Source organism: Haliotis asinina, chromosome 8 (genome assembly GCF_037392515.1).
Source record: "Haliotis asinina isolate JCU_RB_2024 chromosome 8, JCU_Hal_asi_v2, whole genome shotgun sequence".
Taxonomy (NCBI): domain Eukaryota; kingdom Metazoa; phylum Mollusca; class Gastropoda; order Lepetellida; family Haliotidae; genus Haliotis; species Haliotis asinina.
In genome coordinates this window covers 24,328,569-24,355,496 of record NC_090287.1, presented here as the reverse complement: position 1 = coordinate 24,355,496, position 26,928 = coordinate 24,328,569, and the positions used below count along the sequence as shown (strand labels likewise).

General features: G+C 39.2%; 2 protein-coding genes across 2 annotated transcripts; both read left to right on the top strand.

The window, feature by feature from the left end:
• Positions 1 to 1,780: 1,780 nt before the first annotated feature.
• On the top strand, positions 1,781 to 3,751 carry LOC137293431 (uncharacterized). Its single transcript, XM_067823963.1, has 4 exons — positions 1,781 to 2,076; positions 2,356 to 2,575; positions 2,735 to 3,062; positions 3,603 to 3,751. Exons 1-4 carry the CDS (start codon positions 1,781 to 1,783, stop codon positions 3,749 to 3,751), a joined length of 993 nt encoding a protein of 330 aa, XP_067680064.1.
• Positions 3,752 to 5,810: 2,059 nt separating this feature from the next.
• LOC137294764 (ATP-binding cassette sub-family C member 10-like) lies at positions 5,811 to 26,679 on the top strand. Its single transcript, XM_067825874.1, has 17 exons — positions 5,811 to 7,543; positions 7,932 to 8,159; positions 9,203 to 9,365; positions 10,217 to 10,383; positions 10,860 to 11,111; positions 12,368 to 12,466; positions 13,844 to 14,033; positions 15,174 to 15,410; positions 16,239 to 16,368; positions 16,754 to 16,982; positions 17,794 to 18,009; positions 18,419 to 18,546; positions 18,945 to 19,114; positions 19,644 to 19,804; positions 21,116 to 21,369; positions 21,799 to 22,042; positions 23,758 to 26,679. The coding sequence occupies exons 1-17, from the start codon at positions 5,891 to 5,893 to the stop codon at positions 24,001 to 24,003; spliced, it is 4,767 nt and encodes a 1,588-aa protein (XP_067681975.1). The 5' UTR covers positions 5,811 to 5,890; the 3' UTR covers positions 24,004 to 26,679.
• Positions 26,680 to 26,928: the final 249 nt, after the last annotated feature.

The following is a 26,928-nucleotide window of genomic DNA, read 5'->3' as shown; positions in this document are numbered from 1 at the left end:
TATGGTGACCCTTGTTTGCTTCATTTCATCCGTAAGCATTCTTGGCACCCATCTTGCGCACACCTTAGACATGACGAGATGTTCATGAAGAATTGTCTCGATGGATCCGTGTGAAATGCCTGTGGTCTTCTCTAACTCGTGGAGTGTGATTCGACGATTTTCCGGCACAAGTCTATGCACTCCGGCAATGTTTTCCTGACTAGTACTTGTTGTTGGGCGACCTCGACGTTGGTCATCTTCAAGACTTTCTCTACCATGCTTAAATTCATTGACCCATCGTTTGATAGTAGCAGATGAAATTGATACATTTAGTGGAGCACACCTTGTGTCAGTGAAACATAGGGAGAGTACCATAAGGATGAAATGCATCACTGTAGCGAACATTCCACAACAAAGGAGTACACGGATTTCCCAAAATCGAATTTGTGACATCTGAAAACACGTCACACCTGTAATGACTTAAATATGCACAATTTCCACACAATAGTTTCAAGTTTCACTACAGACAACTCCAAAGAGTAGTCTGTTGGTAGCTTTTCCAAGTTAGAATGTTTTATTTGAGAGTGCATCACCATTTGTGCTTCCTTACAACCATAGTTAATTGGAATGTAGTCGCTTTTGAAAGATGATTGGTGTATGGCATGTAATTTGCATGCATACTATTTTCATTTTAAAACAAACGACTAGAAACAAACACTAACAACTATGTGATGCAAGATGAGTGTCAAAATTAATGCTATAAGTGATTTCTCGACCCTCTTGAAAAAACGTCAAAATCAAGAATGTGACCCCATCCACGTGTATGGGGCTACTGCGTTGTGCACGTGCACATCATGTATTGTGTTCAGGGGTGGTAACAGAGGGAAATGGTGGTGCGTTCATAGGATGTCTGTCCTTGAAACATTTATTGACGTTTACACTTCCTATTCAAACTGAAAGTTCATTATCCCCTTCTTTTTTAAGAGTGTATTACAGATATCATCAGACTGATACCACTCATCGAAACACTGCAAAACTGAAATGAGTGAGCATACATTTACGGAGCTTTTATGCCAGTAATAACACGGCGGGGAACACCAGAAATGGGCTTCACACATTGTGCCCACCGTACGAGGAGTCGAACCCGATTCCTTGGCGTGACGAGCGAACGCTTTAACCACTCGGATACCCCACCTCCCCTGAGGTCCAAGACACACCTATGATACCCAACCGCCGCTTTTGTGTAGCTACTAAGCTACATACTACAATGATATCGACAGTGAGAAGTATGACAACATATATATCTTGACACTTTTAAGTACAGTATACTCCATAAGCTTAGATGACTACATGTGGATTCGTAAACAAAGGAAACGTACCCACATAAATAGTTCTTCACATTTTAGGATATTATCTCATTGAAAATGAACTGTTTCATGACATATGTTTATGTAAAGATGTAGAAATTTCTGAACTGAAATGGATGAAAACGTGTACATTGTTGAATGCGCTGAGTTGGGTATGGCAGATCTTCACACCCCTTAATGGTGTATATGCCAGAGTGGCAATGTTGGAGAGTGAAGTCTGATATTGAAAGACGACGTACTAATATGGAGGAAGAAACATATTGTCTATGACGTCATGACAGTCATAACATTGCTACTAAAGTCACGTGACCCTTTCTATGACGTCACAATCATACCTTAGAGACACGCATTCCTGGAGACATAGCGCTTCAGTCAAGTCACAGAAATACGCCTCTGCTATTGGCTCTCAAAACGTAACCATCCGTGAGTTAAATATGGCTCCAGACTTGGTTAAAGTCGTATTCAAGTTGTACCACTTACCAGACAATGTTGAAAGATGTCTTAAAGACAAAGAAGGCAGAAGAAACGCTGTCCATGTAGCCCTCCTCGGCTCCAGCCGTGAACTCGGCCGGTGGAAACTTGAGAGACAGCTGATTGCCAAAACTTCCTCTTCTGAAAGTGATGTGTGGGAGGTCAGTGTTGAACTTCCGGTGTCCTCGTCCTTTGAATGGTCGTGGCTGGTGGCTGATGACAAGAAAGTCATCTTCTGGGATCCCGCACAAGACAGAAGGTAAGGGAAAGCAATTCGACAAGTTTCAATTAGATATAGCATTTTAATATTACAAATCCCTGAGACCTAACCCCCGATTTAGAGGGACGTTGGGAGGGAGGAGGATATGACAAAATGCTTTCACTTTCACATTTTTCGGAAGATTATTTCTCGGCAAACGTTCACTTACTTATCTTTCTAAAGATTGGAAAAGAGGGACATAAGGTGAATTTGCAAAATATGTTTGTTTTCGTTTGATGTGGGATAAGGATAACAAAATGAACCTTTCCGTTATTCCAGGACGCAACTGTCCTACCACGAAGGAGTGATGTATACATCCTGGGGACGGGACCCCAATTATTATGTCTCCCAGACCTGCACCCTAAAGCTGGAGACTCACTACTACTGTGAGGCAGGGGAAGCTCTCGCTGTTATCGGCTCGGAGCCATGTCTTGGGTCCTGGAAGTCCAAGAAAGCACTGATGGGCCACGAGTATCCTGAGAAATCTGGCCAATGGCGGGTAGGTTGATTCATACGTCATTCATAACATAATTGTTTTCAAAATCTGAAACATGTGCATATACAATAACCACAAATTCTTTTTATAGATCAGATATATCACAGATTTAGTGAGAATCCATTAGGTCACTATCACAAGTCGTTGCATATTGTACTTCAGGCAAATACTTTACTGGACATCCATCGTGACTACCAATGGAAGTGGGCGGTCATCGATGTGAAGACGAGGAAGGTGAAGAGATGGGAGGAGTGTGCCAATAGATTCATTTCCACCAACTGTGAGCAGCTCTCCATCAGGGCACCCTGGAACAAGCCATCGTCCACCTTGTCTCACTCCACCATCATCCAGGAGCAGACGATCGACATGGCCAAGGTGGCCAAGTTCTATGATGCCGTGGAGAACTGCGATGAACTTGCATCCTCAGAGATGAGTCACGTGATGTCTGGGTGGCATTCACGACAGGAGACGAAGAAGACACCATTTGTCAGTAAGTAGAGACATATGCCTTTCATCATCTGCCGTTTTAACCTACAAACACATGCTTGTTTTCAAGACAATAGGTGAAGTGTAAGGTTTACTCACTTAATGATATTAATGTGCTTGCTGAAAGCTCTCTGTACCAACTGTGTAGATCGAAGCCGTGATGCCAATCACTGAACTGTTCTATCATGAAGAGTGTTGTTGACTGCGGACCTCATAACAAAGCTCGCTTCAACGTATATTCAAAAGTGTGTTAGCGGGGTTAAGAATGTGTCGACTGGCGAAACCAACTTCCTTGCAAAACATTAATTAACAGGGTGAAAAAGGGAATATGTTTTGTCTAAATAGAGGTAATTACCCGCCGGTGCGCGAAAAGATTTCAGACAACATGTTCAAGTTGCTGCGTTTCTGTTTTCTGTTTCTGTGTCTAAGATCGATTTGTCTACACACCGGGCTGAACTAATGGACTGCTCTTGGTCTGCTTTGTCCATTTAGATCGTATATTGTTCCTGCAGTGTTTCACAAGCTTTATCTTTTATATTTTCAGTAACAGAAACTGAGAAAATGGAAGCCTTGAAACCAAAGAAACAGTGTGAACAGAAACCAAGAACTTACAGGTCATTTATCAGGAAGATTCCAGGACTTGTGTGTCACGTGACCAACTTCCTGAGTGACTGTTACTACTGGTTGGAGTAGATGTGGCATTGTCATGGATACTGAACTGTAGAAAATACCTGTTTTCTGAAAAGAGTTTGTAAATACGTTGATTGGATCATTTTGTAAATATCACAAAATTCATTTAAATAGTTTGTTACTAAAACAAATACTACAAATCTTGTTACATATAATTGCTGTACAACTGGTCATTTAAATTAAAACAGCCTTTTATTTGTACATTTATCCGTCAAAACGAATTATAACTCATTCCCAACCCACATGTGGTATTTTCTTTCCGAGGGACAGTGGGAAGCCCATTTCTGGTATCATCTGCTTTGGTAATCGCTGGAATATTGCTAAAACGGCACAAAACAACAATCACTCAATGTTTCTATGTCCTGAAACATATGATGAGGGCTCTGAAAGATTGCGCCCACGATGGATGTTTCCAGTCGTTCCTCCGAGAAGCACTAAAACGGAAGCCCCAGGTTGCAGATGCTTGAGTGCAAGCTGTTTTCCTAGTCTAAGTTCCCCCGACACGTTTGTGTATGTGTCCGTCTGTCCTGGTGGTGTCCAGCACGTGCGTTACACTCATAACTGCCCCTGGAGTGAGTGAGTGAGTGAGTATGGTTTTACGCAATATTCCAGTAATATCACGGCGAGGACATTAGAAATGGGCATCACACATTGTACCCATGTGAGGAATCGAACCTGGGTCTTCAGTGTAACGAGCGCACGTTATGACCATTTGACTACCCCACCGAGCCCCCCGCTGCATCTGGAGGTTCATGTGGAGACAGAAATATTATCTACACACCGCTTCAATGGATTACCGACATTTACCAACACATAAGTGAGTGAGTGAGTTTAGTTTTACGCCACACTCAGGAATATTACAGCTGTATGGCGGTGGTCTGTAAATAATCGAGTCTGGACCAGACAATCCAGTGATGAACAACATGAGCATGGTTTGCTGAAGGCCTACTCTACACCGGGGACCTTCACGGGTATACCAGAACACAAGGCGCCGTAAATCTGTTACAGTGAATACAGAAAATGCTCACTCTGGCAATTCACAAAAACGCCTACATACAACATCTGGATATATTACCTGTGTAAACTCAGACAATGTCTAACATATCACTCAATTCGCCAGTTTACAAGGTGTTTTTATGCTTCAGTCATTTTGCAAATTGTCTGAAAAGTCATTCTGATTGACAGGCTAACTTTTGTGAATTGTGAAAATTTCAGTCATTTTGTACATATATTCACTGTAACAGATTTACATAATAAATTTTAACCCTTTTACCATTTACACTAACGGCCACGCCTGAAGTGACCAGCAAATTCAAGACATGCACAAATACTGAACAGCAAGAGATTCGCAAGTCTGGCGTTTTGTCAAGTTTGTAAGTAGAATTTGAAGACATAAACATCAACTTTTGAACTTTTACTTTTGCGAGATTTCATTTTTTCGAAGATCATTTCATTTGTTGTCCAGTATATTATTTGTGGTGATTTTATGTGTGCTTCAATATTTATTGTTGCAAGAATGATTTCCCTTTTAAAAAGTCAATGTCGCAAAGCATTACTTGAACTTTAGTTCTATCTAATTGAAAGACATCCATGAGTGGGTATTAAGAATAGTTTTGGAAAGGATCACACAGAATACAGGTACTGTACTACTTTCAATGTCGCAACAACAACAACCACCAAGACCCGGAAACAGACTTGCTGGTGATAGTGCATCGACCACGACGATGAAAATACCAAAGGAGAAGACGTTTCATATTTCCCCCGAAAATTGCAAACCCGTTTGAGTAACATGCATTGTTAGGTGTGGAATAGAGCCCGATGTTTCGTGGACGTTGAGAAGAGGTTAGCAAAGAAACGGATACAGTCACTGGAAGTGAAATCCCACGAAAAGCCTATCCGAATGATGTCACTCGAAATGAAATGCCGTAGCAGACGACGCATCTGCAATGAAGACTTACTTTGTTGTGACTCAGACTCCTGCATTACGTCACTGCTGGGTATATCAAGAAAGAAGGACTATTGATCAGAGGTTGCTATGAGCAATGCAGTTCCTTAACCACAACGAATAAACAGGTTGCAGTTTGAAGATTCCACAAACCATCCATTTGACAAATTCTGTCTATCAATAAATCCTAGAGGAACATGGCAGCCATGAATTGGCATTGGCACCAGTTATGTGGTCGGAATGGCAACTTCACTGCTTGGAACCATGATGATTTCAGTCACTGCTTTGAGCTGATTGTGTTTGTGTGCCCCACACATGTTCTTCTTGCACTAGTTAGTGCATATTACTTTGCTCAAAGCCAGAAACGTTTCGCAGGGAGCGAACTACATGTGTCATGGACATGGTTTTTGAAGTTCCGTTTCCTGGTGACAGCTTTATTGATTTTATGTCCACTGTTACAGATTATTTTCTCAGTTACTCTACTTAAGTTAAAGACTAGTCTTGCGGATTGTGTTACTGTTGGTGTTGTTGTATTCGCCTGGAGCTTACACACTGTATATGTGTGGTGTATACGGTATCTTCATACCATAACAATGCGGGGTCCTCTAGCAGTATTTATCACTTTCCTTATGACTATGGTATCCCTAGGTATTCACATGAGATCTGTGATCATTCAACATCTTGAGGAAAATTCAAATCACAACCCTGTTGAAGAATATGCCACTTACGTCACTCTTGGATTACAATTAATGTATCTTGTTACATTGATCCCAAACAGACGAAGAATTTATAGGACAGACATGTTTACTAGAAATCTCAACTATGATTCACCGGAAACAGAAGTCTTGTCGTGGGATAATATAAGATCATATGGTGGAGTTGACCAACCGGATAATCTGGAAATACTTCAAGCAGAGAAAGGCGTCAACTGTCTTTCTTGGATTTCATTTCACTGGGTACAACCCATGATGTCTCGTGGTGCTAAACATATGATACAAAGTGCTAATGATATATTTGTTTTACCTACCAGATTAGGCACAGAAAAAATACAGTATGAATTTAGTCAAGTCATTTTTCACAGGAGACAGAACATGCAGTTGCATTCATCTGAAAACCAAGAAACCTTGACAAACTCACTGCAAAACCAGCACTTGATCAACTCATCTATAGACTCTCCTGGTGATCTGAATAGCATTGAAAGCAATGGCAGGGACTCATACGTTAGTTATAGGTCTGGGCGACATAAAGATGGTAGTTCAAAATCTAAAAGTGACAGCCTCTTTCGTGCATTGAACTCTGCATTTGGTGTGGAATATTATCTCTTGGGGATTCTAAAATTACTAGCAGATGGTTTGGGGTTTGCTGGTCCCATTCTTTTAAATCTGTTAGTGTCTTATATTGACAATAAGAAGGAACCTGAATATCATGGCTATATTTATGCTGCAGGCCTCATGATATCAACATTCCTGGGAACAGTGTGTTCCACACAGTTTGACTACAACTCTCAGGCTGTAGCCTACAAGATTAGATGTGCTGTCATTACCACAGTTTACAAAAAGGCTTTGTCTATCAGTAGTGTCACAATGTCCAAGTTCAACACTGGCCAGATCGTGAACTTTATGAGTACAGACACAGATCGTATTGTCAATTTCTGTCCAAGCTTTCATGCATTCTGGAGTTTACCATTCCAGATTGGTGTTTCATTATATCTTCTTCATCAGCAAGTGGGTCTCGCTTTCTTAGCTGGTCTTGCATTTGCCATTATACTCATTCCCATTAACCGAAAACTGGCCATCAAGATTGGTGAACTCAGTAACACAATGATGGAACAGAAGGATGCCAGGGTTAAGGTAAGGTGGATGACACGTGAGCATTTAGTTCTTAGAGATAATGACTACTTTTTGCCTATTTTCAAAATTAACAATGTTTTCCTATGTAACAGTTTTATGGATATTGTCAAATCTCGGAATTTAATCCATGCATATGAGTGAATTTCCTTCTGTCTATTGCGTCAGGAAGCTTCTGATCACTGTGACTTTGTGTTTCTAGAAGATGTATCATAGGTTTATGTGATAATGATGTTATTAGGTGGTTATCAACATCAACAACATCGTCGTCATCATCATCATCATCATCATCATCATCATCATCATCCCACATCACCACCATGCTCACTCTTTACTTAAAATACATATATATGTCATATTGAACATGCGTAACCTTAATGTAATTTTTCAGCTGATGAATGAAATACTGTATGGTATCAGGGTTGTGAAGTTCTATTCCTGGGAAGAGCATTTTTTGAAGAGAATCCAAACTATAAGAGATGGTGAGCTAAAGAGTCTGAAAGGCCGGAAGTATCTGGATGCATTCTGTGTGTATTTTTGGGCGACAACACCTGTGCTGATTTCCATTCTCACATTTTCAACATACTCACTCATGGGGAATAAACTTACTGCTGCGAAAGTAAGAACTTTTGAAATAGTTTAATATCTTTCTTTGTACAGTTAGTATTGTTGTTGATTGATGCTCATACTGTTGATCACTGGATTGTCTGGTCCAGACTCATTATTTTCAGACCACCTCCATGTAGCTGGAATATGGCCGAGTGGGTTGTAAAACTAAACTCACTCACTTGCTAGTATTGTTGTCAGCAATAATATGCTCAGTCAGCATATTTTAAAGCAATTCAAGAAACACATGTGTGGATGACATAGTCCTGATCAGTTATTAACACAATTACCCACTTTGTTATGTTAAATAACATTTCAAAAGAAAAACGTTTCTTATTTCAAAATTCCTACTTGGTTCCTTTACCCAGTGTACAGAAAATGATGATCCTCCTTAGTATTTATCATCTTTGTCATAATGAGTACCACCATCTATAGGGCAGTGGGGTAGCCTCATGACAAAGACCCAGGTACAATTCCTGACATGAATACAATGAATGTGAAGCCCATTTCTGGTGTCCCCTACTGTGATATTGCTGGAATATTGATAAAAATCAACGTAAAACCCAACTCACTCACTCACTATCATCAATGTTTTGACTCCTGTTCACTGTTCATGGTATATAGTTCAAAGCATTGTAAAGATAAATGTTATGGGTTCTTTACAATGCCCTTCACTGCCACTTACAAAAGGAATCACAGGTTATTTGTAACTTGCTAACAATGGTTTGACTTGCATCTTTCAGCTACATTAATTAAATAATTGTTCAATGGATAACACTGAATAAGCAGTATTTGAAAAGTAAGAGATCTGTTTAGGTTTCCCCCATAAAATATGAATCTCAGGTCCATCAACGTCATTCATTTTTAACATTAAGGTTGTGAGAAGGACTCCTTCACTTTCTTTCTTGTTAGATTTCAAACTCAGATGAAGTTAGTCTCAATTCAGCTAATACTTAAACTGTACATTTTTATCATATTTGACACCCTGACAAAGTATGAAGTATACATTCAATACCTTATTAGTTGTATCCTCCCTATGCTCATGATTCTGTTCAGGTATTCACAAGCCTGTCTCTGTTCCTGATGTTGATCGGTCCTCTCAATGCCTTCCCCTGGGTAGTGAATGGACTCATGGAAGCATGGGTCTCTATGAAGCGAGTCCAAGCATTCTTTAAGCTAGAGGAACTAGACATGGACAAATACTACTCACATTCCACAGGTAAATATAAATCCAATTCAAGGGAAATATATGTCAGTATCAGCTCATGTATTTGTGGACTGTTTCTTAATCCTTTCAGGTCTAGATTTATCATCCTCAATATCTCAAGGGTATATGTTCTGATAAATCTCCACTATACCCTGGATGCATTTACATCTCAGTCCGATGATTTTATTACCTCCCTTGGCTTGCTTTTTATCCAATCAGGTGTCTATGCTGGGAAGTACCAGTCACAACTCAATTTCCCTTTTTAAATTATCTAACCGATTAAACTTGGCAACACAAACAGTGCAGAGGTGCTCTGAAAGAGGTCGAAGGGGTTCTTGCATTTTTTTTAAGTTTTAGACTAGTCAGTTTGTCTGTATGATTTCCACCAAATCTGAGTCACACTATGAACAAACCTTTACAGCTGCAACAGCTATCTTTCATGACACTGGCAAGCTCGGTTGTAATGGCAGCTTAGCTGATTGGCTACTGTGAGAATGCGGAGCCAGCAAAGGGAGGTAATAAAATGCCATAGATGCATCCAGGGTATAGCAGAGATTTATCGGAACGTATTCCCTGGAGACATCGAGATTGAGGTTTACTAGCTTTTGGTATAATTTCAATATAAATGACATTCCTTACATACTGTGTTAGTTTTGACTAAAGGGTGAAGTCTAACATACCATTATCACCTATTGTATGCCAATATTTTACAAGTAATATGCAGCATCTGTTTAATACATGTATGTCAAAAGGATGTATGGCTAGAGAAGACATACAGAAGATATTAAGTATTTATGATTGATGGGTGTTACTTCATGAAAACGTTAGTATGTATCATTAGTACATCATAACTCCATCAACAGCCCTTCATGGTCCCCTAATGGAAGTCAACAATGGTAGCTTCTCCTGGCAAAACGTTTCCGAAACCCAGTCCTCAGACCAGTCTCCAGACCAGTCTTCAGAGCAGTCTTCTTCCTCAATAACGGCCAACACACTCAAACTCAGGGACATCAATCTCAACATTGATAAGGTAACAGCAGTTTATCAAAAGAAGAACTTATTTTTATTTTCATGAAATTCTTTATCTTTCTAAATCTTTTTTCATGATTTATCAATGAAGATTTGGTGTAGCACTGGTATTTAGCAATGCATGCTTGTTGCAAGAGGCTACTACTGGAATCTTGTGGTCAGGCTTGTAGACTTGGTTGACACATGTCATTGTATCCCAATTCCATAGGTTGATGCTCATGCCATTGATCACTTAACCAGAATTTGTTGTGGTCTCAGATTCAAATATGTTTATCAAATTTTCAACACCAGATGAATACGAGTATTCCCAACTGATTATTTCAAGGCAAATCAAGACAAGTTAGGAATATTGATTGTAAATGAGGATCGTATCACCAGATCTTCCACTTAATCACAATGTCGGTTTTGTCATACCTTAAAGGCTTATAGATAAAACTATTGTTTCATTTGTGTGATATAAATGTTTCCATATTTCAGGGTCAGTTTGTTGGCGTTATTGGGAAAGTTGGATCTGGTAAAAGCAGCCTTTTCAGTGCACTGCTGGCTGAGATGAAAAAAGATGGTGGATCAGTGACAGTGGAGAACTTGTCAGATGGATTTGCTCTGGTTGCACAGGAACCATGGATCCAGCATGCAACAGTGAAAGAAAATATCCTCTTTGGGAAAAAATATGAAGTCAGACGCTATGACAATGTATTGGATGCATGTGCTCTGGTTGATGATTTGAAGGTGAGCTAGGCATGTCTTTTCAAGCATGTTCTGTCCTTTTGTGAATTATGTGCATGAAATACATGGGTTTATCTCTGCACCTCTCTAAATGAGTGAGTAAAGATGGTTTTACACCACTTTAAGCAATATTCCAGCAACATCATAACAGGGGACACCAGAAATGGGCTTCACACATTGTACCCATGTGCGGAATCGAACCTGGGTCTTTGGTGTGCCTCTCTAAATGAAGATGAACAATGTGTGTATTTGATACTCATGAGATGTTATTTGATCATTTTCCTTGGTTCAAAGCTGGCTTATCGGAAAACACCTAAAATTTAATGGTGAATGAATAGCTTTGTAATTGAATCACGTCAATGAATTAATTTCTTCATGTTAGCCTGTTGGATGCATTGCTATTAGTTTATATCACAAAGGACTTCTCACTTGTTTCCATATGCTAGCAGTTGCACGTTTTCCTGATATTGATGGTGTTAGAATGCCCCTTTAAAACAGGCATGCAAATCTGTTTAGGTCATATCCTGAACATTCTTAGCTTTTCGTAGTTCCTGTTTTCTAGCTGAACAGTCTGTGTCATTTAATGTTGTTTCTTGTATGTATTATGGTTTTGACACTTGTTTTACGGAAAGTACAAGAATTGGTTTCTTCAATCAGTTAAATTTTTAACAGCATTTTGTTAGTTGATATACACCTGTGAATGATACAGTGTTGATACAATTGGAGATCTACATGAACTATCACCCTGAAATGTATTTTATGGACATGTGTGTCATTTAATGTTGTCTCAGGCTGTTATGATTCACTTGCATGTTCAGTGAATCAAACCATAGCCCATCATGAATTCAATTCATTGTTTGTGGTCACCATTACAGAGTATTAAAAAATATTTGTGTGTTTTTAGGGAGTGTGTTTCACATGAAATCTTATGTCCTTTCCCAAAGTGAGGCCTTACTGTTAAAGAATGGCCTTGCAATAGCGCAAGTCATGTTCATTTGCCAAGGATGCTGCAACAAGTACATTCCAAATTTGAGTGGCATGAGATAAATGGTTGTTGTTAGGACAACATAACACTGTCAAACATGGGCGTTCCAACTTCCATATTGTGCATCAATCACTTATCTACAATATTGTACTTGTGAATAATTATTCGTATTCATTACCCAGTATTCATGATAAATATCATATTCACCACATAGTGTATTCATTGCAGCCCAAATGTTGAGTGCTGTACCTGCATGTACATGTTCTGTTGGTAGATGTTGCCTGCAGGGGACCACACAGAGATCGGGGAGAATGGCGTCACCCTCAGTGGAGGCCAGAAGGCCAGGATCGCCCTAGCCAGAGCAGTCTATCAGGTAAATACAGGATTTAACATACATACAATTGATGTTCATGCAAGCAAACAATACCACCTATGCTATATGGCTTAGTTATTACTACATTGTACATATTCACCTGTTTTCGTGTGTATGATTCACATCTGCCTTTTGAGGGGGTCAGTTGACATTGTTGATAAAGCAAATGGGAGAGACGACTTTTAGCTTGATAACAATGTAAGAATCTTGCTACAGTTCAGAATTTACCGTGACAAACGATGTAAGAAATCCCCCTGTGAACCAGCAAAACAGAACAAAGACAAGTCGTAAACGTTCAAATTCTGTATTATTATGCAACAAGAGCAAGGTATACAAAGTCACAAGTCAATAGCCACAATGCTGATTACAAATTCAATACAAATGAGACAATATCTAAGGCAATGGGTCACAAGATATAATGTATCAAACTCACCAAAGTCTCAGTACGAGAGGTAATCAACTATGCAGAATGTAAACACAGCGATTGGTCTGACAGCAGATAATGTAGATTCAGGCGTTGATGGGTTTTGATGATCAAGCATTGGCAGTGATGTATATTCTCCAGTTATATGAATGAGTGTCGCCCTCAACACAGCAACCAGCCTTTTTATATATACTAAGCCATTTCCCGAAAGTTCGGGCACTTATGACAATCGTCAACACTGTAGGATGCCCTCGAATAAGTCTCCCTGAAGTAAACACATAGAAAACTAGGAGCAGATAAATTCCGGAAAACCAGAATCCTAAAAGTGTTGACCATCTATTAAAATGAAATGTTACCCATCATAATTATTATTCAAAACACTAAATGTTGTGACCCAATAATAATTATTACTGAATTAATAACAAAATATACAGAAAATACACACTCGTAACAATCTACATCGCAAGATCGCTTAACACAATGAAGAAGAAGTTGTCATCCATAAAGTTGCATCTTGATGGACCAACTTCTGGAATGCCAATCAAACAATTAGAGATAGAACAACAGGTGTCAACATAACTAAATCATAATTATTTCCTGCTACTCAGTTTTGCAATTATTCCTTTTTCTATGACTTGGACATGACTGGAGAATATATAAGAGAAGTAATTAAATAGTCTTAGTACCTGCACATGTTTAATGGTTTGACATTGTGTGCAAAACAAACATTTCAAGAGTACTGTCAACTGTCCACATTTGTGAGGTCTGGTACTATCTACAGTAGCCATAAATGAAAATCCTGAATTTACAGAGGGAGTTCTGACATGTTGACAAAATTTTCAAAATACTGAATAGCTTGTAATCCACCTTTTTGTGGTCTTTTTTGACAATTATTGATCAGGAGATTGTAATAGTTAGTGTATTTATATGTTGTATAACTGTGCTATCCCCAGGATAAAGATGTCTACTTCCTTGATGACCCATTGGCCGCTGTGGATGCACATGTCGCCAAGCACCTGTATCAGAAGTGCATCATGGGACTGTTGAAGCAAAAGACCAGGATTCTGTCAACTCATCACACACACTTCCTGTCCAAGGCTGACAAGGTCATTGTTATGGATAAAGGCTGCATTTCACAAACTGGTGAGAGAATACAGGTTGTATTTATTGTGTGACAAAACATGTATGTGTTGATCAAGATTTGCAGTTGTTCCTGTAGATTTTACTGATTCCATATGTACTATGTTTACTGACAGTGTGACCCATGAAGGTCTGAGATAGAATAGGCCCTGTGCAACCCATGCTTGCCATAAAAGGAGAATATGCTTGTCGTAAGAGGCGATTAATGGGATCAGGTGGTCAGGCTCACTGACTTGGTTGACACGTGTCATTGCTTCCCAACTGCACAGTTCGATACTCATGTTGTTGATCACTGGATTGTCTGGTCCAGACTCGATTATTTACAGCCCGCCGCCATATCTCTGGAATATTGCTGAGTGCAGCGTAAAACTAAACTAACTCACTCACTTACTTACTTATACTGTAACCCGTAGGAAGCAGGTTGGAATTGTTCTCATCATGCCTTTGCTTGTCATTAGAGGTAAATGTTCTTTAGGGAGTCATGCTCTGTGACATAATTGGAAGGGAGGTGGTATAGCCTAGTGGATAAGGCATTCATTTGTCACTCTGAAAACCCAGGTTTGATTCCCCATGTGGGTACAAAGTGTGAAGCCCATTTCTGGTGTCCCCACCCTGGAATATTGCTGAATGGCTTAAAACCATACTCACCCACTCACTGTTACATAATCAGTAGTGATTCAGTTTGTCTACGGTTTGTCTGGCAAACAGCATCAGCATGCTCTGGCTTGTCATTAGAGGTAACTGTTGTTGAGGTGGTCGGGCACAAACTCTGGTTCACGGCAGTATAAGTATCTATACCTAAACATCTCATCACAACAGAATAAAGAGATTGTCATCCATAATGTATCTGCCCTCTACCACTCCCCAGCTGATAGAAAGGAAGACTTGGGGGTACAGCTATGACATTTTGTGTTTTCAGATTGGAGGGTTTTATTAATTTTTTTTTTTCTAAATTTCAAAGCATTAGTGTCTGAAGTAGGTTTCGTTTAAACTGGCTGAACTTCAGTAAATTAACTGTTTTCACCAAAACAGATTCCAGCGCACACATTCATATATTTTTTGGTATGCTTAAGGGTGACATGAAATTCCTACATCGACCATCAAGCTATAACTTTTGAGCAAGTGAAATGTTTCTGGATGTAGGCCCTCCTGAAGAAGTTCTACCCTCAATCTCGGCCAACTTTGACAGTGGAACTGAAGCCCAGGCTCCAGATTCAGGACCTGAAGATGACAATCCCACAGACCCACAAGATGGGGCCTTGGTGGAGGAGGAGGAACAGGAGAAGGGTGTGGTCAAACTGGAGATTTACAAGACCTACTGGTTAGCTGTGGGGAAGTGTCTGTCCCCACTGGTGCTCTTGGCACTCTTTCTTATGCAAGGTGAGAAAATGTGCTTTTATGGGTCTTCAGTTGAAAAGATGTGTGTAAATTACTATTTACAAAGTGTTGCTAGAATGATCGTGACATTTAAAATGATCTGATATTGCCTTCAAAACATTCCAGAATCTGAGCACTTTAGTCATACTGGCACCCTTGTTTTAGCTACTTCCGGTTGTTGAATGTGGGAGTCTAACCCTAATCCTATCCTTGCTAACACTACCCCTAACCCCTAACATTTGCTTGATGATGGTGTTACAATCTAAACATTGCGTTCACTGCAAATAGAGAATCTGTATTTCTATGAAAAGTGTTCCTCTTCCTAGTACCAGCTTCTAAATGCCACTAAAGGAAGTCTAACCCTAACCTTAAGTTTATTTCCAATCATGCTCAGAAAATGTGTTTAGTGGTCCCGGTATAAGTAAATCTATCCCCAAACTCATCCCATCCTTGATATCTCCAGGGCATGTGTTCTTATAAGTCACCACTATACCCTGGATGCACTTTTGCTTTTTAAATTATCTCTCTGATGAAACTTCTCTGAAAGAGGTCAAAGGAGTTCTTCCATAATTTTTTTTAAAGTTTCAGATATATCAATTTGTCTGTATGATTTCCCCCAAATCTGAGTTGCACTTCAAACAAACTTTTGCAGCTGCAACCGCTATCTTTGTTGACACTGACAAGCTCAGTTGCAACGGTGGCTTAGCTGACTGGCTATTGTGAGAATGCGGAGCCAGCAAAGGGAGGTAATAAAATTATCGGAACAATGCATTCGGGGTATAGGGGAGACTTGTCAAAATGTATACTTGATTTTGTTTAACTGCTTTTCAGCCTCCAGAAACATCAGTGACTGGTGGTTGTCTTACTGGGTGACAAACAGTCATGCTCCCAATACCTCCATCAGTGGCAATTCCTCCTCACATATGATCTCAACTTGGTATCCCCAGGAATATTTCTACATGTAAGTAATGTTTGTTGATGAAAACAATTAGAACAATACCCATCAAGGTACGGGTTAGAATTGGTCTTTGTCATATGATGCGACTAGCAGGATTGGGTTGTCAAGCTCACTGACTTGGTTGACTCTTGCCATGTTATCCCAATTGCTTAGATTGATGCGCTTGATCTTGATCACTTGATTGTGTGGTCCAGAATTGATAATTTACAGACTGGCACCATTTAACTGGAGACTAACAACCAAAATTTCTAACAAGAGCAATCATTTTTCCTCAACTCAGAATCAAATCAATAAACATGTGTTTGCATTTGTTTTGTTTCTAAAAATCTACCAAACACCTTGCTTAGCAGAGAATATTTAATATGATCTGGACTTTCTACACATGCAGAGCCACACCCTTTATGTCCTCCTCTGCTCCATCTGTGACCAACAGCACCATCGTTCCCTCCTCCATCACGACCTACGCAGAAGACAACATCACCTTCTATCTTAATGTGTATGGGTGCCTTGCTGGAGCCAACACTATCTTCACTTTGTTCCGGGCATTCCTGTTTGCATATGGTGGCATCTGTGCTGCTCGTGTGGTGCACAAGAATCTCCTGTCATCCATTCTAAAGGTGGGTTCATTTGAAGACCAGTGCATTAAAGACACTGTGTGTCACATACGGTCAAAGAACTAAAGAAGTGATCACTGTGTATTCCATGTGTAATCATCTTTGTTTAACTTCTGATGTGTCAAATCAAATGTGTTTAAGTTTCAGCTGGCTAAAAGTCACAAGCATGCATGTATAACAGAAATTTTCTCAATATTGTTACTTGTCATTAAGGAGATAAAACAAAGGACTGGTCTGATTATACTGTGTGAGAGGAATTATCATGTTAAAACTAGTTGTGCTATTACCATAAAACAAGTATTAGTTACGTGCTGTGCATGTGCACAGGCATGCAACAATAGTCTTGAATGAGATATTAAACAGTTCAGTTCACCTGTTCCTGATAAATCAGGATGGCACGTCACATAATGCTTCTGTGCTGGTCTCAGCTTGACTTGTAGCCAGATGGTGATGTTTGGAAACTTGGAAGGGAATCACTTTGTCAGTATTATCTGACAAGAATTTGTTAGTGAACAAAGTTAATCATTGTTAAAGGGTGAAAGTCTTTCATTTATTGTCAGAGTACCTGTTTAATTGTATTGACATCCTTAAGAGAGTATCAGGTTAAATTAGACAGGTTATCCTGATTCAGTTGTACTTGGGTAAAGTACCCCCAATTCAAGCCTGGTTTATTAAGACATTTGCCTGTAGTCATATATGGAAACTGGCAGGGAAAACAGCTGTTATTTTTCAGCATTTGAGTTATTGTCAGTTTTTCCCAATGCTTCCTGAAAACACATACAGAATCTTTGATATTATTTGCTGTCTGTTACAGGCTCCTGTGAGTTTCTTCGATGTAACACCAATAGGAAGGATCATCAACCGATTCTCCTCAGACTTGTACAGCATTGATGACTCTCTGCCCTTCATCCTCAATATTTTCTTGGCACAAAGCTATGGCATTCTGGGTACTCTAGTCATTACATGCTATGGCCTGCCATGGTTTGCTATCCTGCTTGTACCACTGGGGCTGCTGTACTACAAGATTCAGGTTTGTGACCCATGGTTTGTTTTTTACAGATATCACACTATTACACTTTACCATCGAGCGAACATAATGTGATATTTTTAAGTTTCCATTTGAACTTTTGTGTTAAGAAGAGGTTTCACATGCTTGATTGTTAAGTAGTTGAATTTTAACAGAATGACATAGACGATTCTCAAACACTAGCATTCCTTTTGCCTTTTTGCCTTTATGTTGAACAGTGGTATAGGTACATCATATTTTTGCTGACTGACTATAATTGACCACGTGACAGTGACAAGCCAACTCCCAATTTTGGATACACATTTTGATATGAGTGAGTTCAGATCACGAGTACATGAATCAACTAGGATCGAGCCAAGATGATCATTATTTGTATTATGATATAAATGTGTGACCCGCCCCTCCTCTTCAGCATTTCTACCGACACACCTCTCGAAAGCTGAAGCGGATCTCCAGTGTTACCTTGTCTCCTATCTACGCTCACTTCTCAGAGAGCTTGACTGGACTGTCCACCATCAGGGCACTCAGGGCAACTGACAGGTCAGTCATAGTTTCCATAGTCTCTATGAGAAGGGTAGATTCAGCACCCAAACATTTTGCCAATAGAAAGAAAGAAGAAAGAAAGTATTGAAGTAGCTTGACGTTTCCTTCCTACAAAAGTATTGAATGAGAGAAGAAAACATGCTAGAAAGTCATGTCAGTGTTGTTTCAATCCTAGTCTATATCTAAAATACAAGACCAGTAGGTGCATAAAACTTTATCTCTAAGTTCAGTTTAGTTTCTTAGAGATACTGATAAATAAACCCCAACTTAATATACAGATGCCACATGTGTTGTCAGGTAAATACTGTTTTAATATTGTTCTTTTCCTTTGACAATCAGTGTTTATATACAGTCTGTGGGTTTTTCTTGTATTGCTATGAAATGTATGTTTACAGATTCTGCAAAGAGAACCTGTCACGTCTTGATGTTAATCAAAAGGCACAGTATGCTACAACAGTTGCAGCAAAATGGCTGGATTTTCGACTCCAAATGCTTGGTGTTGCCATGGTCACTGGAGTTGCATTTGTAGCTGTTCTTGAGCATCATTTCCATACAGTAAATCCAGGTAGGTGCTCTTTGTTTTCAAGTGATTGCATGTGTGTACGCAGACTGGAAACTGAAGGAATCTCACTTACTCGAGTTACACTTAGTATGATTGTAGAGATTTTAAACAACACTTGAAGGTGATCAGTTATTTTGCCCAACCTGATTGTACATCCATAAACACAGTAAAACCTGGGTCAAAGACATGCACAAGGTAATATTCTATCTTGGAATGAAAACGATCATCCTTTTTCACACATTTCAACTACACTATGTACATATATTGTAAGTGATTGTCTGCCGTTTGAAAAAGTGCTTTCATTTTCTTATCAACATTTCTACATTTTTAAAGCTGACTGGGTACAATGTGTGAAGTTCATTCCTGGTGTTCACCACTTTAAAACAAAACAAACACACTTAAAAGATGTCTTTTCCTATTAGGCTTAAAGGTCCCTTAGCCTACTTTGTCTTTTATCAAACATTTCTTTTTGTGTCTGTAAGAAATAATTGTTAGGTTAACATTGGTTAATATGTGTCATTATGTCCTCCAGGTTTGGTTGGTCTAGCCATCTCATACTCTCTGTCCATAACCAACCTGCTAGGGGGTGTGGTCATGTCCTTCACTGAGACTGAGAAACAGCTGGTCAGTGTGGAAAGGGCTGACCAGTACATCAACGATGTGCCCAGTGAGCAGTGGGAAGGAGTCCTGTTTGTAAGTTGCTGCCATGGCCTTGATAATATGTAGCCACCAATGCTTGCCATAAAATGTGATCAGGCTTGTCGTAAGAGGCTACTAGCTTGATCAGGTGGTCAGGCTCACTGACTTGGTTGAGACATGTCATTGGTTCCCAGTTGCACAGATCAATGCTCATGCTGTTGATCACTGGATTGCCAGGCCCAGGTTCGATTATTTACAGACCACCGCCATATAGCTGGAATATCGCTGAGTGAAACTAAACTCACTCACTCACACATTCACGCATTCACTCATGCACTCACTCACTCACTGACTTTGATCATATAACTATATTCTTCTTGTGAATTGGAATCTGTTTGTCAAAGGAAAATTTTACATGGAGTAGCAGCTTGAGTTAAAGATAAAGGAAAATGCATTGATTTCTAATCATGGAGTGTATGTGATAAATTTGTTATTGTCATTGTTGTGTCATTTGAGAAATTCAAGGAGAAAAAAACTATTCAGTAGTATTGCCATAGTTGGTCACAATAGTAAGTGGAAATAGACTATCGCTGTCGCCATATTATGTTGCAATAATAGTGTTCCCCCTAGGGTTCAGAAAGGGCAGGGTAAATTCATGGAAAAAGGCACTTCATAATCTCAAAGGGCAGAGGGTGGGGATTATTGAAAAAACAACAAAACATATCTGAAGTCAAATTGTCTTATGACTTCAATTCTAAAGATTTTACTCTTCTCAGATTGTATTTTAAGATTAGAATTTGAAAAAAGCATTTCGGAAAATACACACTCGTCATAGTCAACGACAGCGATTGAGGCAAAAAAGGGCAGGGCGCAAAATAAAAAGGGCAGGGCGCAAAATAAAAAGGGCAAGGTGCAAAAGTGAAAGGGCAGGGTGCTGCACCCTCCAAAATGTGCCTAGGGGGAACACTGAATAAACTATCACTATTGCAATAGTTGTTTCCTCAGCAATAGTCAGTCGAACACGTGACCCAAAGCACTTTAACCACTAGGCTACCACAGTCTTGCTGCATTGTATTAGAGAGCATTTGGGTTTAAAGATAAATATTGATAAGTTCACCATTTTGTTCATTTTAGTGAAGTTCAAATGATATATGATTTTGTAATGTTATTGATAATTATTGGTAATTTAAGTCAGACTTGATATGTAATGCTATACATTTCTTTAAAAATTGAGAGAATGAAAAGGGTTTCATTTCATCTAATTGAATCTTCATTTAATTTAACAGAAAATAGTATCCTTATGCTTACTTTTCCTATTTACCATTATCTCAGCTCTGTCTAATTGAGTGGATGTGTTTGTTTCAGCCCCCACCATATTGGCCTATACAGGGTGCTGTGAGTTTTAACCGTGTGCAGATGAAGTATCGACCCAATCTCCCTAATGCCCTAGACTGTGTTACATTTGAAACAGAACCAGCAGAGAAAATTGGCATTGTTGGAAGAACAGGTTCTGGAAAATCTAGCCTTTTTCTGGTGCTCTTCAGAATGGTGGAGATCCAGTCAGGGGAGATAACTCTAGATGGCATCAATCTCCATCATCTTGATCTCAAAGATATCAGGTGAAGAATTCATTGTCATTTTCATTAAAGCAAGTGACTTGCATCATTAATCCAAATTAGCCTAGTGGTTAAAATGTTGGCTCATCACACCAAAGATCTGGGTTCGATTCTCAATTTGGTACAAGGTGCGGAGCCCATTTCTGGTGTCCTACGCCGTGATATTGCTATAATATTACTAAAAGCATAGCAAAACTAAAACTCGCTCACCCAAATTATTAATAAGGAATTAAATAAGTTATGATTGATATTGTATTTAATGAACTTTTGCTTCAGAGAGCTTTAGCTACCATGTTATCAAGTCTGATAAGATTATAACTGAAAAAGCAAAAGGATTAGCATCAGGGTCATTAACAGCATCTTGCATCAGTAGCACATTTTGAAAATAGACATAGGCATAATGTTTACTGAAACAGTGCATCTTTATTTAAGGTCCAGACTTGCAATCATTCCACAAGATCCATTCCTGTTCAGTGGTTCAGTTCGAGAGAACCTTGATCCTACCTCCACATTCACAGACAATCTTCTGTGGACAGCATTACAACGATGTCACCTTGACTCAGCAGTGGAGATGCTTGGTGGATTAGATGCAGATGTTGCTGAACGAGGGCGTCACTTCTCTGTTGGTCAGAGACAGCTTCTGTGTTTGGCCAGAGCTATCCTCACTAATGCAAAGGTTAGTTACAAAGACACGCTGGATTTTACAGTGGAGTATTCTAGGAAACCTCTGAAGGTCCCGGGGTAGAATAGGCCTTCAGGAACCCATGCTTGCCATAAAAGGCGACTATGCTTGTCGTAAGAGGCAATTAATGGGATCGGCTGGTCAGGCTCGCTGACTTGGTTGACACATGTCATCGGTTCCCAGTTGTGCAGATCGATGCTCATGTTGTTGGTCACTGGGTTGTCTGGTCCAGACTCGATTAATTTACAGACCGCCACCATATATCTGGAATATTGCTGAGTGTGGCGTTAAACTAAACTCACTCACTCACTCTGAAGATCTGGGTGGGAATCGGTCTTCAGCAACTTATGAGAGGCGACTAATGGGATCAGGTGGTCAGAATCACTGATTTAGTTGATGCATGACATTGTATCCCAAGATCACAGATGGATCCTCATAGTCTTACGATTCAGTAAATAACAGACCACTGTTATATGCTTGGAATTTTGCAGAATTAAACAAACAAAATCATATTTTTGGAAACAATTGGAGACATTGGTAGCCAAGTGGTATGTTATATATATGCTTTGTTGTATCAACCCATACAGGTCTAGGCTAGAACTGATTTTCAGTTACTTGCTTATCTACGCACCACCACCATGGAGCTGTAATATTGCTGAGTGCTCTGAAAAACTAAACTCACTCACTCACCCACATTTGTTTGAATCACAGATTTATCATATATATTATACTGGGTCTGTTGGCAACCTGTCTTATTGGTTTCACCAAATTGTTACTCTACTTTGGGCCATGTTCCCTCTATCAGCCTAACATGGCATGATATGACTTAAGAGCAGTGTTCGACCGAGCTCAGTCACTGATGGTGGATTTTTGGGTTAAAATAAAGACATGTATCTTTAAAGATATTTTGTGGGCAGTTAAATTTTGGTCAGTCCTGTAGTCTAGCTGAAAATTTTGGGAGTTTCATACCCTGGAAAGACTTATGACAATTAGTTCAGCTGACTCAGTGGTCAAATACAGAATCTGCCCAAGGCAATGAATGAGCAAGGTTTTACACCTCTTTTCCCAGCATTCCAGCAGTATCACAAAAAGGGACCATGTAAATGAGCTTCACACATTGTACCCGTATTGGGAATTAAACTAGGTCTTTGGTGTGACTGCCTTGATATTGCTGAAGTATTGCTGATTGCAGTGTTTACCATGCTCAGTTAGTTCAGCATGAAAAGCAAGCACTGTAACCACTTGTCTACTGTACCAAAACTGAAAGGAGAGGAAGGCCTGTCATTTGATGCTAGTGTCATTCAAAAGCAATTAGGGTGGGAAGACCTGGGTTCAATTCCCTACATGGGTACAATGTGTGGAGCCCATTTCTGGTTTCCACAGTAGTAATATTGCTGGAACATTGCTAACAATGGCATAAAACCAAATGCACTCACTCACCCAAAACAATTTAAAAGACAGCACCTTGTACCTGGGATCTGAAAAAGAAAAAAAGAACTGACTAGATCAGAGTCAGTGAATGTGAAGGAGTCAAGGCAGCAATTCAGTAGGCTCGTACTGCACTCAAATGGGCCTTTATGTGTGTGCGCACATGCACCCACACACATGCATACACACACACACACGCAAACATGCACACATATTAGGTGCACATAGTTCCACAAAATTTTCAGCTTCCTACAAGATAACAGTGTATTGCTTGTGTTTAGGTGTTGTGTATTGACGAGGCAACTGCGAGTGTGGACAGTGACACGGATTGCCTAATCCAGGAAACACTGAAGACAGAGTTCAAAGACAGCACTGTCCTCACCATCGCCCATAGGATCAACACCATCCTCGACAGCGACCGAGTCCTTGTTATGGCCGAGGGCAAGGTAGCAGAGTTTGCACCTCCAGGGGCTCTCCTACAGAACACAAAGTCTCTGTTTTACCAACTGGTTCATGGGCGACAGTGAGCAAATACGACTTGGTGGAACAAACACCCTAACCTTGTGGTGGATTGGTATGTTGACTGCAGAGCAAACTGAGATGGTGCTCAGGAACAAACATTTACGAAAGATTAGGGGTGGGTATTGAAGAGAATTTTCATATTGTGATATATTATGATGTGAAAGTACATCGGCGTATTGTTTTGTTTTCATGTCTGAACCAGTAAGCTAGTTGTATTGCGCAGCCCTACTAACCATGGATATATGTGTGCAAGATTGTGAAATTCATCATAAAATTCAAAATATTTTAATAGTTGTAGGTTATGTTCTGTGGAAATGTTCGTGGTATTTGGGGGTTTTTTGGTTGTTTTTTTTTAGTTCAAAGTAGAATAGACATATATGAACCTTAAACATGAATCTATTCAAAGGTCTCTTTGCATAAATGCTGTACCTGATTCTTTGAAAACCATGGATATTTGTATTATTGCTCACACCTTGTCAGTCACAAGATCTGACTGTATCCAATATGTTTTCACTAATTCTAAAAAATAATTGCTCACCTAGTCAGAAGGCATCAGCTTGTGTGTTACAAAAAGCAAGAGCTCCTATTTCCAGTGATTATTTGGTGACCCTGTTAGCTTCACAAAAGAACACTTTTATTCTTTCAGGCAGTCATCACTGATTTAAGAAAAACAAATTGCTCTGATCACCTTAGATAACTAAAAACAAAATTGCAAATGATTACAAATATATTAGTTAGATAAAAAAAATTAATAACAAACATATTTTTCTTGAATCTATATATCCTTGGCAAGACAGTGCCTGGGGGATTTTTCCAATTGGACTACCTGTATGCTAATGGACATATTATAAAATGAGACTTTTATATGAACCATTAGAGCCTTCACACATACAGATCCCAACATCATGGAATGAGCTTTAGTAAGCCTGTCAGTCTGTGTGCTCAGGAAATTCAGTGTTTACTTATATGACTACAATCAGAGGACATTGTATAAATGTTAGTTCTTAGAAGTAGAACCCCAACTGCATAAAGAAAGCTTGGATATATCTATGATTCTCTCATTTACCGCTCTCTCTTTGTTTGTATGGGTGTCACTGAAATGTATATTAATGAAGACTGGTTGGAAATAATTCCAAGTGCCAATGTTGCAGTGGTTCAATGATGATGGTGAGCTACATGCCAGGGGGTATAATTTGCCATATTTTATGCTGAGCATTGTTTCTATACAGTTTTACAGTTTTTGGTATTACCTGCCATGTGTGTAAGCAGGAACTAATGGGACTGGGTGAGTCAGGCTTGCTCACTATGCTGACATATGTCACTTTAGGTTGGGTTGATTCTTATGTTGTTGAAACCTGGAGTGTCAGGTCCATACTTGATTGTTTACAGACTGAAACCATATAGATAGCTGATATATTACAAAGAATGGTGGAAAAACAAATTTGCTTACTCTCTATGTTTGTTAGGCGTTTGAATGTACATACTAATGTTGGTATTATCAGTTATTGGAACATTGTCCATTTTGCCCAAAAAGGTTTCAAAAGATGCATATTTTTTATTTCAGTAAAAAACCCAACATATTGGTAACTCTGTTTGGTAATTTTGGTAAATATTTGAGTCGGGCATTTCGCACCAAACACTCGTACTAGAAAATTACAGCACAAAGTATGCATACAGTGATGGAAGAGCAAGAGATTTTTAGGGGGCAGTTTTGCTCAGGTGATAATCTAATAAATTATTATCTGGCACAATGGATGGTTGTTGGTTAAAATGTAATTTAATATTTCACATGTCATTTGTAAATATTTTGTTTCACTGTCTGTTACTACCACGTCAGTCCTCATAAAATCATTGCTCACTTAGCTGTTGTGTCTCTATGCACATATCTGTGACAACACTCTTGCAGACAGGTGTGATATTACAAGTTCTATGCTTCTCAGGAGGATAATACGGTCAGATGTACACCTCTTAGTAGCAGTGTCACTCGAACCGGTACTTTGTCATCAGCAGAATATGTACTTGGTTTTTTACCCATCTACAAAATACTTCTTAATAGAATATATCATCATGGGCTTTCATAATATTGTGTATATACGGTCATGTTTAATGTTGACAATTTAATGGTTGATGTGCTCTGACAGCATTTACAATGAATGTTTACCAAGTATTGTTTTAGCTGTTTCATAGTCAGGTTGTATCTGTTCAACAATATGTCTTTGTGCTGATAAAGATATTGTCTCACTGTTACTTTATATATGTAAGTTTATGTCTGTTTTGATGATATTTTGCTCAAAATGATAAATAAGAGATATAGTATTATTACCACAAAAGTCTCTGAAAAGCATTAGGAAATTTTTACCACATTCAGTTGATGTGTAGGATATTCAGGCAACTTTGAAATCAGTACATTCAATTTACATTTTGTTGGAATTTTGTGCTTAATCATAGTGATGTAGAATTCCCAGTAAAGCTGCTCTGATTTTATGAAACCACACAAATTTTGTCATACTTGCCTTGTTTTCATATTAAGATGTGTGTAGGTTACCTAAGTTACTGTATGTAGATGAAGTATCTAATACACCCGTCACCAGTCCGATGCATGTCTCAGTGTAATGTCTTTTATCAGATATCGCATCTTATTTTCAAAGCAAATGACAAATAAACTACACCAATATCTTTGCTATGTGTGTCCTTGTTATGTTTGTTTGGCATTGAAATCTTAAGTACAGTCTTCAACAATAAATGTTTCTGTGGTAATGATTGGATACAATAACCCAGTGGGAAGCTGGTGTTAAAAATGTCCCCCAGCAACAATATGACCTAGCTGATTTCTTGGTCTAGTGGATAGAGAGTCTACCCAAGAAGCAGGTGGTCAGTGACTCAAACCCCAGGATGAGTCACACCATCCTGTGTGTCACAGCATGAATGGA